The 19697-nt window shown below is 47.0% G+C and overlaps 1 protein-coding gene across 4 annotated transcripts in view; it reads left to right on the forward strand.

Annotated features, from left to right (window-relative positions):
- SMARCD1 (SWI/SNF related BAF chromatin remodeling complex subunit D1) overlaps positions 1–19697 on the forward strand; it is a 78006-nt gene that overhangs the window by 15027 nt on the left and 43282 nt on the right. For 2 of the 4 annotated variants that reach the window (XM_069230679.1, XM_069230681.1), the window contains 3 exons: positions 1752–1951; positions 2667–2709; positions 9712–9834. In XM_069230679.1, coding sequence (XP_069086780.1) covers positions 1752–1951; positions 2667–2709; positions 9712–9834 — 366 coding nt within the window. Of the gene's footprint in view, positions 1–1751; positions 1952–2663; positions 2710–9711; positions 9835–19697 lie in introns of all 4 variants that reach the window. The other 2 variants (XM_069230678.1, XM_069230680.1) reach the window with 1 other exon arrangement.

Consider the following 19697-nt stretch of genomic DNA (forward strand, 5'->3'; position numbering starts at 1 on the left):
AGGAAACTTAAATCCTTGGAAGTTATGTTGACAGAGACCAGATGACAAACGTCTTTGTTTTTTTAAGATTATTCAGTTTACTTAGAGGCGTCTGTCCACTCCATTGCAGCCACTGATTCAAGAGTAGTTCCACTGCAAGAATTAGGTTAGTTAGTTAGCTAGCTAGCTTGCAGTAGGGGGAGCTTACCAAAGAAGCGACAAAGATGGAAGAATACATTCTTGTTCAATTCTATCGTGCATTGTGACTTATTGAAGATAAACCACAAGATAGATGAATCTGTTATTGTGGCATGGAGAGCACTCTAGGATTAGGCCAGGCCAAGGTGTTTCAGCAGCCAAAAGAACATGGATGTCGTGTCTAGGCCTGGTCAGAACTTGTGGAGTTTCACTCTGTGGAATTTTGCATAGTTACCTAAAAACTGCAGTATTCCACCAAGTTCCATGAGCAGGCAGAATTTGGGCCTGTCACGTTGCTCGCCCTGATTTTTAGCACCAGGCGCTTGTTCCGTGCTGTAAAATCAGAGCAGGTGACACCATGGTGCTCACCAAAGGGCTCAGCTTCTTTCTGCTGCTGTAGTAGATTTTGTACTCGTGTGGCAGCTTTCTTGACGTGAACTGTCATGACCTTCCATGACCACCTGCATTGAAAAATCTCAACAGGGGGTGTTCTTGTGCCCAAAAAACGCACTAGGGAACACAAATTCTCACCAACTTGACATTGGCAAGCTGCATGCAAGGAAAAAACTCCACCACGCTGTTGGCTATGTTTTGAAGGAACTCCACGAGGAGTGGGTAAAACTCCACTGGTGGAGTGGAATTTTTCACCTAATCATGTTACTGAGCACTGCTTTCTTCCTGATTTTTTTTTTTTTGTTTAAATACACAAGATGTATATTTATTGCTGAGTTATCTTATAAGTGTAAGATACAACGCTGAAAGATTGCCTTGAAGTAGATATAAAAAAATAACATGCCAACCTGGCTGTTCCACTATTGGCTTTGCCAGTGCTCGCAGCCAGGCATTGACAAAGTGACCCACATTAGCTTTGCCAGTGCTAGTGTGCAGTTTTTATGATTGTGATGTGGATTTTGGTTATTGACAAATGTGGTAGCCAGCAATGATAAGGGTGGCAGTCAAGGTAAGAAGGTTTGAGAAACATCTTTAGTTACAGGAGAGATTCTGGAGAAAATGTTACAGGAACTTGTGTTCTGTGTGGTTAGAGGGGAATTATCTAAACTCCTCGAGAGGAGGGTGCGTAACATGAGAGAGCCGTTTTACTGTGGGGGGCTTGTTTGCCTCGACATCATTCGGGAACTTGTTTGTGTAAGGTGCTGGGATCTGGTTAGAAAATAGAAGCTCCGTTTGAGACTGTCCCATACCCAGACAATTTGTTTATTTCCCTGTCACGCTTTATTGTATAACTCATTTGATAGTATGTTCCCAGGGGTTGAAGCCAGGTGCCTGGGCCTTTATTGCGCATGGTGCTTTTTCTTGACCACTCTGAAAATATCATAACCAAGTGCGTTGAGAGGTACATCTGGGGTTGGTCAAGCAAGCCTTTACCCAAAAGCTTTTATGCCAAGCATTGAAGCTCTCCGTGGACTTTAGTGTATTGTCAATGAATTGTTGAAAAATGGGTCACTGTGATTGGGAAGGTGAATGGGGTTCATGTGCTGCAGCAATACTTGCTCTTCCATACATACGTTGACTTTATTTATCTGAAGCTGTTATTAATCAATTTTCCTCCACAGCGCCCTGGCATGCTTCCAGGAAGCCGAATGACCCCTCAGGGACCCCCCATGGGACCACCAGGGTATGGTGGGAGTCCAGGCGCAAGGACTGGTTCTGCACAGTCGGGGATGGATCCTGCCCGCAAGAGGCCAGCGTCCCAGCAGATTCAGCAGCAACAACAGCAGCAGCAGGCACAGGCAGCACAGAACCGTAACCACAGGTAATAGCAGACCTGTAATTCTGAGCCAAGGACCCTAGCAGCTGTGGTAGCTTAGAGGCTCACATTTAGGTGAAGGGAGTTATCCACACACATATCAGGACTGAGGCAGTAAGGAATAGCAATGAAACCATAGGTTTGCAAGTAGAGGTAAATCGCCACCTGTAATAAGCTATAGGGGCATGAGAGAGCCGAATCGCTAGATTGTAATCACCTGCCCACACAAAACTTGTGATGGGCATACTCTAGACAAACTTGTTTTATATCTGTATACAGTTCTACAAGTTGCAAATTTAGGGTCACTTTGATCACTGAGCTGCAGACGGCACCCTTTAGCTTAAAATGGAAAACAGCGATGTCCTTGTTAAAGCAAATACACCAGCAGAAACTATGAAGTGAGACTTGCTGAAGGGGGCTCCTGCAGATGTTTTTAGTGTCTGTTGGACAATTCAGAATGTTGGTCTGCTAGCGCATAAGTGTGCCTTGGTCACGGTGCTGATTTTCAGGCAGTTTAGAGACTGTCAGAACATTGTTTAAATGTTGACAACGAGCATTTCAGAGATTAGTTGCCTGCTGGTGTGGGAGAGCTGGCATTCCGTCAAATAGAGGATCTGTTTATTCCATGATGGGTCCGTGTTATAAGGATCCACTGTAAATAATGCATAATTGGATTGGTGTTGACTTGTAGTATAAGAATGTCATTTTTGTCTTTAAGCAGCACAAAGAAGAAGAAGATGGCAGACAAGATTCTACCTCAGAGGGTGAGACACTGCTAAAGATTTCAATATTCAAGCTTTTGTTTTAGTTTATGGGAAAGAGTCAGTGTAGGTGGTCCAAGAACCATATGTTCGGTGGCATGTGTAGCTGCAGATACACATGTTGTGCATAGTCCGCCGTCTGGTGTTGGGTCGGAGTGTTACAAGTTGTTTTTCTTCGAAGAAGTCTTTTCGAGTCACAAGACCGAGGGACTCCTCCTTTGTTCCATTGCGCATGGGCGTCGACTCCATGTTAGATTGGTTTTTTTTCCGCCATCGGGTTCGGACGTGTTCCTTTTCGCTCCGGGTTTCGGGACGGAAAGATAGTCATAACTTCGGAAAACTACGTCGGTATTGTTTCGTTCGGTATCGGGTTCGAATAGAATCGACACCGAATCGTGAAGAGCTCCGGTAGCCCTTCGGGGAAATTTCGATCCCCCATCGGGGCCTGGTCGGCCCGACCGCGTGTAACATCGACACTGATGGAACGGACCCCGTTCCGATTCTGTCCTAAATGACACAATAAATATCCATATACAGACCAACATTTGGTCTGTAACTTGTGCCTGTCGCCCGAGCACAGGGAAGAGACGTGCGAGGCCTGTCGTGCGTTTCGGTCCCGAAAAACGCTCCGTGACCGGCGAGCCAGAAGATTGCAGATGGCGGCCACGCTGACAGGACAACGAGGGTTCGAGGAACAAGGAGAAGAAGAGGAAGCCTTCTCCATCCATGAATCGGACTCGGAAGAATTCGACGTCGAAGAAACCGTGAGTAAGACGTCGAAGCCAGCACCACACAAGAAAACAGACAAGGCCCAGGGGACGCCACTGCCAACAGGCCATGGCTCCACCCATAAAGTAGGTGACCGTCCATCGGCACCGAAAAAGGCCGAACCGGTGCCGAGATCGTCCGACTCGGGTCGAGACACAGGCACGCAGCAATCTCGGGACCGAGACAGTGCTGCCGAAAAAGATCGCCAAGACAGCGGAACCGAAGCTGCTCGACGCAGAGACAGCGGCACCGAAGATGATCGACGCCGAGAAGGCTCGACTCCGAAAAAGAGGAAATTCTCCTCAGAGCCGAAAACAAGCAAAGACACAGTTTCGGTGCCAAAACGACCGGCAACCGAACCGACTGCCAGCTCGTATTCAGAGGAACCATCACTGTCCTCTCAAATGCGCAAACACAGATTTGAGGAAGAGTTGCAGACCACTGACGTGGACCACACACAAAAGCGAATCTTCATACAAAGTGGGACAGGGAAAATCAGCACCCTTCCCCCAATCAGGAGAAAAAGAAGTCTCGAGTTCCAAACACAGGAACAAACACCACAAACAAAAGTGGTTAAAAAGGTAACCCCGCCACCCTCTCCTCCACCTGTAACTCATATATCACCGGCACAGACTCCGTCACATTCACCGGCTCATACCACCATGAGCCAAGATGACCAAGACGCTTGGGACCTATACGACGCCCCATTATCAGACAATAGTCCTGAGTCGTACCCTACCAAGCCCTCACCACCTGAGGATAGCACAGCGTATGCACAGGTGGTAGCTAGGGCAGCAGAGTTCCATAACGTGTCGTTACACGCAGAACCTGTCGAGGATGACTTCCTTTTCAACACCCTCTCTTCCACCCATAGCACCTACCAAAGCCTGCCTATGCTTCCAGGAATGCTAAGGCACGCAAAGCAGATCTTCAAAGAACCTGTCAAGAGTAGAGCGATAACTGCAAGGGTGGAGAAAAAATATAAAGCACCGCCCACGGACCCTACTTTTATCACCTCACAGCTGCCACCAGATTCAGTCGTGGTAGGGGCAGCTCGCAAGAGAGCCAACTCGCACACATCAGGCGAGGCGCCACCTCCGGGTAAGGAGAGCCGCAAGAACAATAAATACCGCAGTAACCATAAGAAGGCACGCATGGTTGCGCACATCTGGCTTTAAACCGGAAATACAGCAAGCGGTGCTCAATATGCCGTTCAATGAACAACAATTGTTTGGACCCGAAGTCGACACGGCAATTGAGAAATTGAAAAAAGACACTGACACAGCCAAGGCCATGGGCGCACTCTATTCCCCGCAGGGCAGAGGCACTTTCGGCACCTTCCGCAAAACAACCTTCAGAGGGGGGTTTCGGGGTCAAGCCACACAAGCCAGCACCTCACAATCAACACCGTCTACATACCAGGGACAGTACCAAAGGGGAGGTTTTCGGGGCCAGTACAGAGGAGGACAATTCCCTAGAAACCGGGGAAAATTTCAAAGTCCAAAAACCCCTCCAACCAAACAGTGACTCACAAGTCACTCAACCCCTTCTCACAACACCAGTGGGGGGAAGACTAAGTCAGTTTTACAAATCTTGGGAGGAGATAACCATAGACACTTGGGTCTTAGCAATTATCCGACATGGTTATTGCATAGAATTTCTCCAACTCCCTCCAGATGTCCCACCAAAAACACAGAATATGTCAAAACAACATCTAGACCTTCTGGAACTAGAAGTTCAAGCATTACTGCAAAAGGACGCAATAGAATTGGTACCATGTACACAAAAAAACACGGGAGTTTACTCACTGTACTTTCTAATACCAAAAAAGGACAAAACACTGAGACCAATCCTAGATCTCAGAACACTAAACACCTACATCAAATCAGACCACTTTCACATGGTCACGCTACAAGGCGTGTTACCACTGCTAAAGCAACAAGACTACATGACAACCTTAGATCTAAAGGACGCGTATTTCCACATACCGATACATCCCTCGCACAGGAAATACCTAAGGTTCGTATTCAAAAGCATACATTGCCAATTCCAAGTGTTGCCGTTCGGTATAACAACCGCACCAAGAGTATTTACAAAATGCCTGGCAGTAGTAGCTGCACACATCAGAAGGCAGCAAATACACGTATTCCCGTATCTAGACGATTGGCTAATCAAGACCAACTCCCTAACAAAGTGTTCACACCACACGGATTATGTCATACAAACCCTCTACAAACTTGGTTTCTCCATCAACTATACAAAATCTCACATTCTGCCGTGCAAAACACAGCAGTACTTAGGAGCAACAATCAACACAACAAAGGGAATAACCACTCCAAGTCCACAAAGGGTTCAAAATTTTCACAAGGTTATACAAGCCATGTATCCAACACAAAAAATACAGGCAAAGATGGTATTAAAACTCCTAGGCATGATGTCCTCATGCATAGCCATTGTCCCAAACGCAAGACTGCACATGAGGCCCTTACAACAGTGCCTAGCATCACAATGGTCACATGCACAGGGTCACCTTCTAGATCTGGTGTTGATAGACCGCCAAACATACCTCTCGCTTCTATGGTGGAACAGTATAAATTTAAACAAGGGGCGGCCTTTCCAAGACCCAGTGCCACAATACGTGATAACAGATGCTTCCATGACAGGGTGGGGAGCACACCTCAGTCAACACACCATCCAAGGACAATGGGACGTACATCAAACGAAGCTGCATATAAATCACCTCGAATTGTTGGCAGTATTCCTAGCGTTGAAAGCATTTCAACCCATCATAACCCACAAATACATTCTTGTCAAAACAGACAACATGACAACAATGTATTATCTAAACAAACAAGGGGGAACACACTCGACACAGCTGTGCCTCCTGGCACAAAAGATATGGCAATGGGCAATTCACAACCACATTCGCCTAATAGCACACTTTATCCCAGGGATCCAAAATCAACTAGCAGACAATCTCTCTCGGGATCACCAACAGGTCCACGAATGGGAGATTCACCCCCAAATTCTAAACAATTACTTCAAGATTTGGGGAACACCTCAAATAGACCTATTTGCAACAAAAGAGAACGCAAAATGCCAAAACTTCGCATCCAGGTACCCACACAGGCAGTCTCAAGGCAATGCTCTATGGATGAACTGGTCAGGGATATTTGCGTACGCTTTCCCCCCTCTCCCTCTCCTTCCATATCTAGTAAACAAATTGAGTCAAAACAAACTCAAACTCATACTGATAGCACCAACATGGGCAAGGCAACCATGGTACACAACACTGCTAGACCGATCAGTAGTACCCCACGTCAAGTTGCCCAACAGGCCAGATCTGTTAACACAACACAAACAACAGATCAGGCATCCAAACCCACCATCGCTGAATCTAGCAATCTGGCTCCTGAGATCCTAGAATTCGGACATTTAAACCTCACCCAAGAATGTATGGAAGTCCTAAAACAAGCTAGACGACCATCCACTAGACACTGCTACGCAAGCAAATGGAAAAGATTTGTTTGCTACTGCCATAATAAGCAAGTTCAACCATTACATGCATCTCCAAAGGATGTAGTGGGATACTTACTACATTTACAGAAATCAAATCTAGCCTTCTCTTCCATAAAAATACACCGCGCAGCAATATCTGCATACCTGCAGATTACCCATTCAACTTCACTATTTAGGATACCTGTCATTAAAGCGTTTATGGAAGGCCTAAAAAGAATTATACCACCAAGAACACCACCTGTTCCTTCATGGAACCTCAACATCGTCTTAACAAGACTCATGGGCCCACCTTTTGAACCCATGCACTCTTGCGAAATGCAATTCCTAACGTGGAAGGTTGCATTTCTCATTGCCATCACATCTCTAAGAAGAGTAAGTGAAATTCAGGCGTTTACTATACAAGAACCTTTTATTCAAATACACAAAAATAAGGTAGTCCTAAGAACCAATCCTAAATTTTTACCAAAAGTTATTTCACCGTTCCACTTAAATCAAACGGTAGAACTACCAGTGTTCTTCCCACAACCAGACTCAGTAGCTGAAAGGGCACTACATACATTAGACATCAGAAGAGCATTAATGTACTACATTGACAGAACGAAAGAAATTAGGAAAACAAAACAACTGTTTATTGCATTTCAAAAACCTCATACAGGGAACCCAATATCAAAACAGGGTATATCCAGATGGATAGTTAAGTGCATCCAAACCTGCTACCTCAAAGCAAAGAGAGAGCTGCCCATTACACCAAGGGCACATTCAACCAGAAAGAAAGGCGCTACCATGGTCTTCCTAGGAAACATTCCAATGAACGAGATATGTAAGGCAGCCACATGGTCTACGCCTCACACATTTACTAAGCACTACTGTGTAGACGTGCTATCCGCACAACAAGCCACAGTAGGTCAAGCCGTACTAAGAACTTTATTTCAGACTACTTCCACTCCTACAGGCTGAGCCACCGCTTTTGGGGAGATAACTGCTTACTAGTCTATGCACAACATGTGTATCTGCAGCTACACATGCCACCGAACGGAAAATGTCACTTACCCAGTGTACATCTGTTCGTGGCATTAGTCGCTGCAGAGTCACATGTGCCCACCCGCCTCCCCGGGAGCCTGTAACCGTTTGGAAGTTATCTTCAACATTTGTACATTTGTAAATATATTACTTAAACCTTATTTGGTACATACTTATTCAATCCATTGCATGGGCACTATTACTAACATACACAACTCCTACCTCACCCTCTGCGGGGTAAAACAATCTAACATGGAGTCGACGCCCATGCGCAATGGAACAAAGGAGGAGGAGTCCCTCGGTCTCGTGACTCGAAAAGACTTCTTCGAAGAAAAACAACTTGTAACACTCCGACCCAACACCAGACGGCGGACTATGCACAACATGTGAATCTGCAGCGACTAATGCCACGAACAGATGTACACTGGGTAAGTGACATTTTCCTTCCAAAGAGATTTCCAATGTTTGGGCAAACATGTGGGAATACTAGTGGTTTGTGTATTGAATAGATCTTGCTAAGGTGTATGACCTTGGCGTGCGTTCACTTGTTATTTTGACACTAATTTCCGTCTTGCTCAGCCATATGAAGCCAGGTCCTCTGTAACTTGCATATTTGCCACCTACTGCCATGAGGCTCAAAGCACCATCAAGAGCTTCGCTCCATTTGAGATTAGGCAGATGTTTGGTTCACCAGTTCATGAGCTTGGTTAGATTTTTGATTAGCATAAAGCTATTTAGTACTAGATATCTCTGCACTTCGTCTTTTATCTCAGTAAAATAAACATGAAATTGTGGGCTTCTTTTTTCCTGCATCTAACAACTGGTGTATGTTTGACTTCTCTGTTTTTTTCGTTGGATGAGGGGTCTGCAGTATTTTTATGCAAGTTTATTTTTATTGATTTTTGTTTTTTGTTTTGTTTGTAATTTATTTTTAGTACGTACATCTGGAATTGACTTGGCTAAAAATTCACAAGAACCCCCCGCCCACCCATTCCAGACATTGTTGATATTACCTGTAATGTATGCATAAACCAGCTTATTAATTGCAGTACGTAGAACTGTCATTACTGCTTCGCGTCACAACAAGTTTTGCCAGCTCTAAATCTCTATCATGGAATGTAGCCTTTTCTGTCCCTTTTTGCATGTGCTAGATACCTGTGTTCTTTATTCCCCCCCCCCCCCCCCCCCCCCCAAACCCCCCCAAAAAAATCCTGAATAGTTTAACCTTTGTTCTCTTGCCTAAAGTCTGTGGTAGCTGACCTTCTATAATGAATGTTTGAAGGGGAGCAAATGGTCATGGATGGTTGTGCATCATGCTTGTCCTATGACCAGTTCTCTGCACCCTGCAACTGCCCTATGCAAATGGGTATTTGTTAGAGAAAGAGGTTGCTAATGTCCATTTATGAAATGACTGTTCTTTTAAAGAGTTCTCTGTATGTACCCTGGATGATGAACTGCTTTACTGAATAATAAATGTGAACGTATTTATTTACATATTGTTTATTTTCAGCAGTGCTTTAGCAGGAAGTATGATAAATGTGGTATCTCAGATTGTGATGCTGATAGGCCAGATTGTATGTGATTTGATTGGTGTCCAGTTTTGGTAAGATCGTGTATCTGACAGTCCCTGGTGAACAGGACGTTTACAGCCACTGCCTGTTGGTGTCTCTGCTTGACCAGTTCTCTTCTTCGCTGCAGATCCGGGAGCTGGTTCCGGAGTCTCAGGCCTACATGGATTTGTTGGCATTTGAAAGGAAGCTGGACCAGACTATCATGAGAAAAAGGCTAGATATCCAGGAAGCTTTGAAGCGACCCATTAAGGTAAAGTGAGACTGAGATGGAAGGGATTACTGGGAGCTTCTGATCTCTGCAGAGTGGGCAAGGATTCCTCCAGCAGATAACTACAGGCACCTGAAATTCTTGATCTGCTGCTCGTTTAGGCCTAGCATTGGGAAGGAAGAAATAATACACCCCTCTTAAGGAGCATGCACCTGGCGAGAGGGATCACATGATTTGACCACTTAGGAAAAGACCGGAATATGATTTAGACTTTTTGCTTCAGGGAACAGACTCCGGATCCTTTCTGATCTGTTTATTTGTCTTTAATGTTTTCCTGTATGTGTCTGATATAGATCAAAGTGATTTAGGGGAGATTTCTAGTGTGAGAGGTATCTCGAGGTAATGTCCTGTAGAAATCAGAATATGCATTTGTCACCCAGCTGAAACCACATTTCTGAAGTAGAATGTGATTGTGAGTGCGTTGCACGAGATGGCATAGTGAGAGGTTGACTTTTATATATTAATATTAGGTTATTCATTTGCAGAGGGTAATAGTGAGAAGAAAAAAAATCATGGCCTGGAATTCTGCCCCTAGTAATTGGCAGATGCTAGGATTAATCAGTGCATTCTGTCCATCACATTTTTAGGTCAAGCGCACAAGTGATTATACCTGTTATAAGTATTGTGGGCTTTTAATCACACCCATCACTTTCACTTGTTGGTTTAAAAAATCACTTTGTCAAATGTAGGAAGTTGGCTCTGTATGCACTATTTCAAAGTAAGGAATAGTATGCACAGAGTCCAAGGGTTCCCCTTAGAGGTAAGATAGTGGCAAAAAGAGATAATACTAATGCTCTATTTTGTGGTAGTGTGGTTGAGCAGTAGGCTTATCCAAGGAGTAGTGTTAAGCATTTGTTGTACATACACACAGCAATAAATGAGGAACACACACTCAGAGACAATTCCAGGCCAATAGGTTTTTGTATAGAAAAATATATTTTCTTAGTTTATTTTAAGAACCACAGGTTCAAATTCTACATGTAATACTTTGCATGAAAGGTATTGCAGGTAAGTACTTTAGGAACTTTGAATAATCACAATAGTATATATACTTTTCAAATAAAACACATATAGCTATTTTAAAACTAGACACAGTGCAATTTTCACAGTTCCTAGGGGAGGTAAGTAATTGTTAGTTCTTGCAGGTAAGTAAACCACCTACGGGGTTCAAGTTTGGGTCCAAGGTAGCCCACCGTTGGGGGTTCAGAGCAACCCCAAAGTTACCACACCAGCAGCTCAGGGCCGGTCAGGTGCAGAGTTCAAAGTTGTGCCCAAAACACATAGGCTTCAATGGAGAAGGGGGTGCCCCGGTTCCAGTCTGCCAGCAGGTAAGTACCCGCGTCTTCGGAGGGCAGACCAGGGGGGTTTTGTAGGGCACCGGGGGGGACACAAGTTAGCACAGAAAGTACACCCTCAGCAGCACGGGGGCGGCCGAGTGCAGTGTGCAAACACACGTCGCGTTTATAATTGAAATCAATGGGAGACCAAGGGGTCTCTTCAGCGCTGCAGGCAGGGGGGGGGGGGGGGCTCCTCTGAGTAGCCACCACCTGGGCAAGGGAGAGGGCCTCCTGGGGGTCACTCCTGCACTGGAGTTCCAATCCTTCAGGTCCTGGGGGCTGCGGGTGCAGGGTCTTTTCCAGGCGTCGGGATCTTGGAGTCAGGCAGTCGCGGTCAGGGGGCGCCTCGGGATTCCCTCTGCAGGCGTCGCTGTGGGGGCTCAGGGGGGACAACTTTGGTTACTCACAGTCTCTGAGTCGCCGGAGGGTCCTCCCTGAAGTGTTGTTTCTCCACCAGTCGAGTTGGGGTCGCCTGGTGCAGGGTTGCAAGTCTCACGCTTCTGGCGGGAAACGCTGTTGCCTTTAAGTTGCTTCTTTAGAAACAAAGTTGCAGTCTTGGGTGAACAGGGCCGCTTTTCTCGGGAGTTTCTTGGTCCTTTTAGAGCAGGGCAGTCCTGAGGATTCAGAGGTCGCTGGTTCTGGAGAAAGCGTCGCTGGAGCAGTTTTCTTCCGAAGGGGGGAGACAGGCCGGTAGAGCTGGGGCCAAGGCAGTTGGTGTCTCCGTCTTCTCTGCAGGGTTTTTCAGTTCAGCAGTCCTCTTCTTCTTAGGTTGCAGGAATCTGAGTTCCTTGGTTCTGGGGAGCCCCTAAATACTGAATTTAGGGGTGTGTTTAGGTCTGGGAGGGCAGTAGCCAATGGCTACTGTCCTTGAGGGTGGCTACACCCTCCTTGTGCCTCCTCCTTGAGGGGAGGGGGGCACATCCCTATTCCTATTGGGGGAATCCTCCTTCTACAAGATGGAGGATTTCTAAAAGTCAGTCACCTCAGCTCAGGACACCTTAGGGGCTGTCCTGACTGGCCTTGTTTTTCTCATTATCTCTCCTGGACTTGCCGCCAAAAGTGGGGGCTGTGTCCAGGGGGCGGGCATCTCCACTAGCTGGAGTGCCCTGGGGCATTGTAACACGAAGCTTGAGCCTTTGAAGCTCACTGCTAGGTGTTACAGTTCCTGCAGGGGGGAGGTGTGAAGCACCTCCACCCAGAGCAGGCTTTGTTTCTGTCCTCAGAGAGCACAAAGGCTCTCACCGCATGGGGTCAGAAACTCGTCTCTCAGCAGCAGGCTGGCAGAGACCAGTCAGTCCTGCACTGAACAATTGGGTAAAATACAGGGGGCATCTCTAAGATGCCCTCTGTGTGCATTTTTTAATAAATCCAACACTGGCATCAGTGTGGGTTTATTATTCTGAGAAGTTTGATACTAAACTTCCCAGTATTCAGTGTAGCCATTATGGAGCTGTGGAGTTCGTTTTTGACAGACTCCCAGACCATATACTCTTATGGCTACCCTGCACTTCCAATGTCTAAGGTTTTGCTTAGACACTGTAGGGGCATAGTGCTCATGCACATATGCCCTCACCTGTGGTATAGTGCACCCTGCCTTAGGGCTGTAAGGCCTGCTAGAGGGGTGACTTACCTATGCCACAGGCAGTGTGAGGTTGGCATGGCACCCTGAGGGGAGTGCCATGTCGACTTAGTCATTTTCTCCCCACCAGCACACACAAGCTGGCAAGCAGTGTGTCTGTGCTGAGTGAGGGGTCCATAGGGTGGCATAAGTCATGCAGCAGCCCTTAGAGACCTTCCCTGGCATCAGGGCCCTTGGTACCAGGGGTACCTGTTACAAGGGACTTACCTGGGTGCCAGGGTTGTGCCAATTGTGGAGACAATGGTACATTTTAGGTGAAAGAACACTGGTGCTGGGGCCTGGTTAGGAGGGTCCCAGCACACTTCTCAGTCAAGTCAGCATCAGTATCAGGCAAAAAGTGGGGGGTAACTGCAACAGGGAGCCATTTCCTTACACAAGCCCCCCCCCCCCCCCCAAGCCCACAGGCCAGGAGACTCAGCCAAAGCTGGGAGTGTCTTCCTAGTCTGTCAGGCGAGGAAGAGTAGAGGAAATAGGCTGGTTTGTTGCAGGGCCTACTCTGCCTCACATCCTCCTGTTCAGGTCATTCCCTCTGGGGAACTGACCCACATCCACAGTGATAGGACCTAGTCTGAATTGCCTCTTGTCTGTGCTTTTAATGTCTTCACCCATTCTCTCTATTTTGGGGTTAGAGGTATCCACCTCTGCTAATCTTATTTTAGCCAGGGTCACCCCTAGCTTACCCAAAGAGGTTACCCAGAGCTGGAGTAACCCCACCATGACCAACAGGGTCAGGGGGCCTAACTTGCTATTTGGCATGGGGTCTGACCACCATGCCAAGGATAGTGCAGCCATAAAGGCTAACACCCAGCAGAGGCCACTGACAGCTGTCAGTGCCCAGAACCACACCTTTAGCTCTTCACCTACAAGGAAAGGGGCTAAGTTACAGGCTTCTTTGGGTTCATGGTGCCTGTCTGCTGTATTAGAGTGGGGGGTTACCACATCTTGTAGTAAACACCCTTCTTCCACTCTTTCTTCTGTTAGCTGAGGAGCCACCCACTCAGGCTTAACAGTTGCCTGACTAGCCAGGACTTCTTGTGGGTCAGGTTGGACTTTATCAGAGCCACTTTTGGAGTTCTCCCCTACTGGAGCAGAATCTCCTTGGCTTGCTGGAACCTTGGCTAAAGGTTGTCCACCCTTCCTACACTGTTTTCTTTTCTTTTTCTTCTGGGGCCTGCTTGCAGTTACTGCAGGGGTAGGACCTCCAGAATCCTTGGGAGAGGACTGGCACTGGACCAGTTCCTCTCTTGGGCTCTGACTAACCTCTGGGTGGTCATTTCCAAGGAGACAATCAAGGGGGAGGTCTGTACTGACTACCACCCTTCTCCAGCTAAAAGTCCCACCCACTTCTATGGGCACAGAAGCCACAGGCCTATCAGTGACCCTGTCTGGGCTAACTCTTACTCTGGCCAGCTCACCTGGGATGTACTGGTTTGAGAACACCAGCCTGTCATGCACAATAGTGTGACTGGCACAAGTGTCTCTTAGGGCAGTGGCTGGGATTCCATTCACCAGTAGGTGGTGGAAGTGTCTACTTCCCTCTGGAATCTCCAACTCACCTGTTGGGCCCTTTTTCCAGTTGAAGGCTATGAAGACCTCCTCATCTGAGGAGTCATCCCCAATGGCTACACTGGTCACCCCTGGGATTTTGCTAGGGGGCTTGTTTTTGGGACAAGAAGTGTCCTTGGTGTGGTGCCCTGCCTGTCTACAGTTATGGCACCATGCCTTCGTGGCATCCCAGTTCTTACCCTGGTACCCACTTTTGTTTTTGGTTGTCTCTCGGGCCCACCCACTTGGTCTGGTTTCTGGGGGCCTACAGAGGACTCTTTTTCTTTGTTTCTAGTGTCACCCACTTTCTCCTGAGGAGGTTTTGTAACCCCTTTCTTTTGGTCACCCCCAGTGGAAGTTTTGGTTACCCTAGTCTTGACCCAGTGGTCTGCCTTCTTTCCCAATTCTTGGGGAGAAATTGGACCTAGGTCTACCAGATACTGATGCAACTTTTCATTGAAGCAGTTACTTAAAATGTGTTCTTTCATAAACAAATTATAAAGCCCAACATAGTCATGCACTTCATTTCCAGTTACCCAACCATCCAGTGTTTTCACTGAGTAGTCTACAAAATCAACCCAGGTCTGGCTCGAGGATTTTTGAGCCCCCCTGAATCTAATTCTATACTCCTCAGTGGAGAATCCAAAGCCCTCAATCAGGGTTCCCTTCATGGGGTCATAAGATTCTGCATCTTTTCCAGAGAGTGTGAGGAGTCTATCCCTACACTTTCCAGTGAACATTTCCCAAAGGAGAGCACCCCAGTGAGATCTGTTTACTTTCCTGGTTACACAAGCCCTCTCAAAAGCTGTGAACCATTTGGTGATGTCATCACCATCTTCATATTTAGTTACAATCCCTTTAGGGATTTTCAACATGTCAGGAGAATCTCTGACCCTATTTATGTTGCTGCCACCATTGATGGGACCAAAACCCATCTCTTGTCTTTCCCTTTCTATGGCTAGGAGCTGTCTCTCCAAAGCCAATCTTTTGACCATCCTGGCTAACAGGAGGTCATCTTCACTGAGGCTATCCTCAGTGATTTCAGAGGTGCTGGCCCCTCCTGTGAGGGAAGCAGCATCTCTGACTATCACAGTTGGAAACAGGGATTGATGGTCCCTGATCTCCCTAGTTAGGACTGGAAGGGAGGAATTCTCCACCAAGTCACTAACATCATCTTCTGGGTTGTCATCCTCAGAGGGGTTGGCTTTTTCAAACTCTGCCAATAGCTCCTGGAGCTGTTGTTTGGAGGGTCTTAAGCCAACCGGGATTTTCTTTATTTTGCAAAGAGACCTTAGCTCCCTCATCTTAAGATGGAGGTAAGGTGTGAGGTCGAGTTCCACCACATTCTCTTCTGCACCAGGCATTATGTTTCTAAAAGTTGGAATACTTTTTAAGAATCTAAAACTATTTCTAGAACTTAATTCAAACTTTCACAAAACTTTTAAACTCTAAAAGAAATGCTAACAGGGACTAACACAAGGCCCTGGCAGGACTTTTAAAAATTTAGGAAAATAGCTCAAATTGCAAAAATCAATTTCTAATGACAATTTTTGGAATTTGTCGTGTGATCAGGTATTGGCTGAGTAGTCCAGCAAATGCAAAGTCTTGTACCCCACCGCTGATCCACCAATGTAGGAAGTTGGCTCTGTATGCACTATTTCAAAGTAAGGAATAGTATGCACAGAGTCCAAGGGTTCCCCTTAGAGGTAAGATAGTGGCAAAAAGAGATAATACTAATGCTCTATTTTGTGGTAGTGTGGTCGAGCAGTAGGCTTATCCAAGGAGTAGTGTTAAGCATTTGTTGTACATACACACAGGCAATAAATGAGGAACACACACTCCGAGACAATTCCAGGCCAATAGGTTTTTGTATAGAAAAATATATTTTCTTAGTTTATTTTAAGAACCACAGGTTCAAATTCTACATTTAATACTTTGCATGAAAGGTATTGCAGGTAAAGTACTTTAGGAACTTTGAATAATCACAATAGTATATATACTTTTCAAATAAAACACATATAGCTATTTTAAAACTAGACACTTAGTGCAATTTTCACAGTTCCTAGGGGAGGTAAGTAATTGTTAGTTCTTGCAGGTAAGTAAACCACCTACGGGGTTCAAGTTTGGGTCCAAGGTAGCCCACCGTTGGGGGTTCAGAGCAACCCCAAAGTTACCACACCAGCAGCTCAGGGCCGGTCAGGTGCAGAGTTCAAAGTGGTGCCCAAAACACATAGGCTTCAATGGAGAAGGGGGTGCCCCGGTTCCAGTCTGCCAGCAGGTAAATACCCGCGTCTTCGGAGGGCAGACCAGGGGGGTTTTGTAGGGCACCGGGGGGGACACAAGTTAGCACAAAGTACACCCTCAGCAGCACGGGGACGGCCCGGTGCAGTGTGCAAACACACGTCGGGTTTATAATTGAAATCAATGGGAGACCAAGGGGTCTCTTCAGCGCTGCAGGCAGGCAAGGGGGGGCTCCTCGGGGTAGCCACCACCTGGGCAAGGGAGAGGGCCTCCTGGGTGTCACTCCTGCACTGGAGTTCCGATCCTTCAGGTCCTGGGGGCTGCGGGTGCAGGGTCTTTTCCAGGCGTCGGGTTCTTAGAGTCAGGCAGTCGCGGTCAGGGGGAGCCTCGGGATTCCCTCTGCAGGCGTTGCTGTGGGGGCTCAGGGGGGACAACTTTGGTTACTCACAGTCTCTGAGTCGCCGGAGGGTCCTCCCTGAAGTGTTGTTTCTCCACCAGTCGAGTCGGGGTCGCCGGGTGCAGGGTTGCAAGTCTCATGCTTCTGGCGGGAAACGCTGTTGCCTTTAAGTTGCTTCTTTAGAAACAAAGTTGCAGTCTTGGGTGAACAGGGCCGCTGTTCTTGGGAGTTTCTTGGTCCTTTTAGAGCAGGGCAGTCCTCTGAGGATTCAGAGGTCGCTGGTCCTGGGGAAAGCGTCGCTGGAGCAGTTTTCTTCCGAAGGGGGGAGACAGGCCGGTAGAGCTGGGGCCAAGGCAGTTGGTGTCTCCGTCTTCTCTGCAGGGTTTTTCAGTTCAGCAGTCCTCTTCTTCTTAGGTTGCAGGAATCTGAGTTCCTTGGTTCTGGGGAGCCCCTAAATACTGAATTTAGGGGTGTGTTTAGGTCTGGGAGGGCAGTAGCCAATGGCTACTGTCCTTGAGGGTGGCTACACCCTCCTTGTGCCTCCTCCTTGAGGGGAGGGGGGCACATCCCTATTCCTATTGGGGCAATACTCCTTCTACAAGATGGAGGATTTCTAAAAGTCAGTCACCTCAGCTCAGGACACCTTAGGGGCTGTCCTGACTGGCCAGTGACTCCTCCTTGTTTTTCTCATTATCTCTCCTGGACTTGCCGCCAAAAGTGGGGGCTGTGTCCAGGGGGCGGGCATCTCCACTAGCTGGAGTGCCCTGGGGCATTGTAACACGAAGCTTGAGCCTTTGAAGCTCACTGCTAGGTTTTACAGTTCCTGCAGGGGGGAGGTGTGAAGCACCTCCACCCAGAGCAGGCTTTGTTTCTGTCCTCAGAGAGCACAAAGGCTCTCACCGCATGGGGTCAGAAACTCATCTCTCAGCAGCAGGCTGGCAGAGACCAGTCAGTCCTGCACTGAACAATTGGGTAAAATACAGGGGGCATCTCTTAAGATGCCCTCTGTGTGCATTTTTTTATAAATCCAACACTGGCATCAGTGTGGGTTTATTATTCTGAGAAGTTTGATACTAAACTTCCCAGTATTCAGTGTAGCCATTATGGAGCTGTGGAGTTCGTTTTTGACAGACTCCCAGACCATATACTCTTATGGCTACCCTGCACTTACAATGTCTAAGGTTTTGCTTAGACACTGTAGGGGCATAGTGCTCATGCACATATGCCCTCACCTGTGGTATAGTGCACCCTGCCTTAGGGCTGTAAGGCCTACTAGAGGGGTGACTTACCTATGCCACAGGCAGTGGGAGGTTGGCATGGCACCCTGAGGGGAGTGCCATGTCGACTTAGTCATTTTCTCCCCACCAGCACACACAAGCTGGCAAGCAAGTGTGTCTGTGCTGAGTGAGGGGTCCCTAGGGTGGCATAAGTCATGCTGCAGCCCTTGGAGACCTTCCCTGGCATCAGGGCCCTTGGTACCAGGGGTACCAGTTACAAGGGACTTACCTGGGTGCCAGGGTTGTGCCAATTGTGGAGACAATGGTACATTTTAGGTGAAAGAACACTGGTGCTGGGGCCTGGTTAGGAGGGTCCCAGCACACTTCTCAGTCAAGTCAGCATCAGTATCGGGCAAAAAGTGGGGGGTAACTGCAACAGGGAGCCATTTCCTTACAGTCATTGGTAAGTGCTTTGTTTTTCCCACCTTGATGCTGTTTTTGTCACGCCTTTCAGACTGCCCCAGTTGCGTGGATTATTGCCCGATTGACCACAATTGATGATATACTCCAGCGTGGGCGAACTATTTCTTTTGTCTCTTCCCCCTTGTGCTGCATGGCGCCCACAGCACAAACTCGCACAACGGTGTGAACTTGGATCGGCGGAGCGCTGGTCACATTGTTCACAGTTACCTAATCAGAGTAATTTCTAGTCTCTCCCCTTAAAAGACTTTAAATTGATAAATGCTTTACGTAAAACAGAAATCCTCAAAGCGAAAGCAGCTGTCACAGCACAGTGCAGGAGCTGATACTACAATATTCACTGCACTTGGGAAAACTCTCCCCATAATGCTTTGCAGGGCATTACGTTCACTAAACATTTTTGCCCATAACTCACCCTGTGGTGGTCCTAGGACAATGGGACTCTGTCTACATCATCTCTGGGTCCCGACACTAGGTTAGTGGGGACCCCAAAATAACCCCTCCCAACATTCAGTGTCTTTTAAGCTTTCTCCTGGTTAGAACCTTTGTTTTACAGCTGGGAGAAGTTTTGTTTTAAATGCCTTGTTTGTAATATTATTGCAGTAGGCCTGCTAGCCCTAAAAACGCCTTCTAGGGGTAAAGTATATGGTTACACTGCATTACTCTCCTGTTTTTCTCATTGGGAGATGCCCTGTAGGGGCTAATAATATGGTTACATGGTCATATTTCTTACAAATTATGTTTTTGTTATGGTGCACTCTAGGGGCTGTTTTGAGCATTACATTCTAATGCCAAAAGTATTTCTGTTAAAGATGTATATGATAATTGTATATATTTTAGGAATCTCGCCTTATTACAATTATGACCATGATTCAAGCCACCTTATCATCCTTATTACACTATGACTGTTTGAACACTCTTGATATGTTTGGGTGAACTTCTAGTTTGTTTCCTCTGTGGCTGTCTTGTGCCTTTTTTTATGGAGAATT

The sequence above is a fragment of the Pleurodeles waltl genome, chromosome 4_2 (genome assembly GCF_031143425.1).
Source record: "Pleurodeles waltl isolate 20211129_DDA chromosome 4_2, aPleWal1.hap1.20221129, whole genome shotgun sequence".
Classification (NCBI taxonomy): domain Eukaryota; kingdom Metazoa; phylum Chordata; class Amphibia; order Caudata; family Salamandridae; genus Pleurodeles; species Pleurodeles waltl.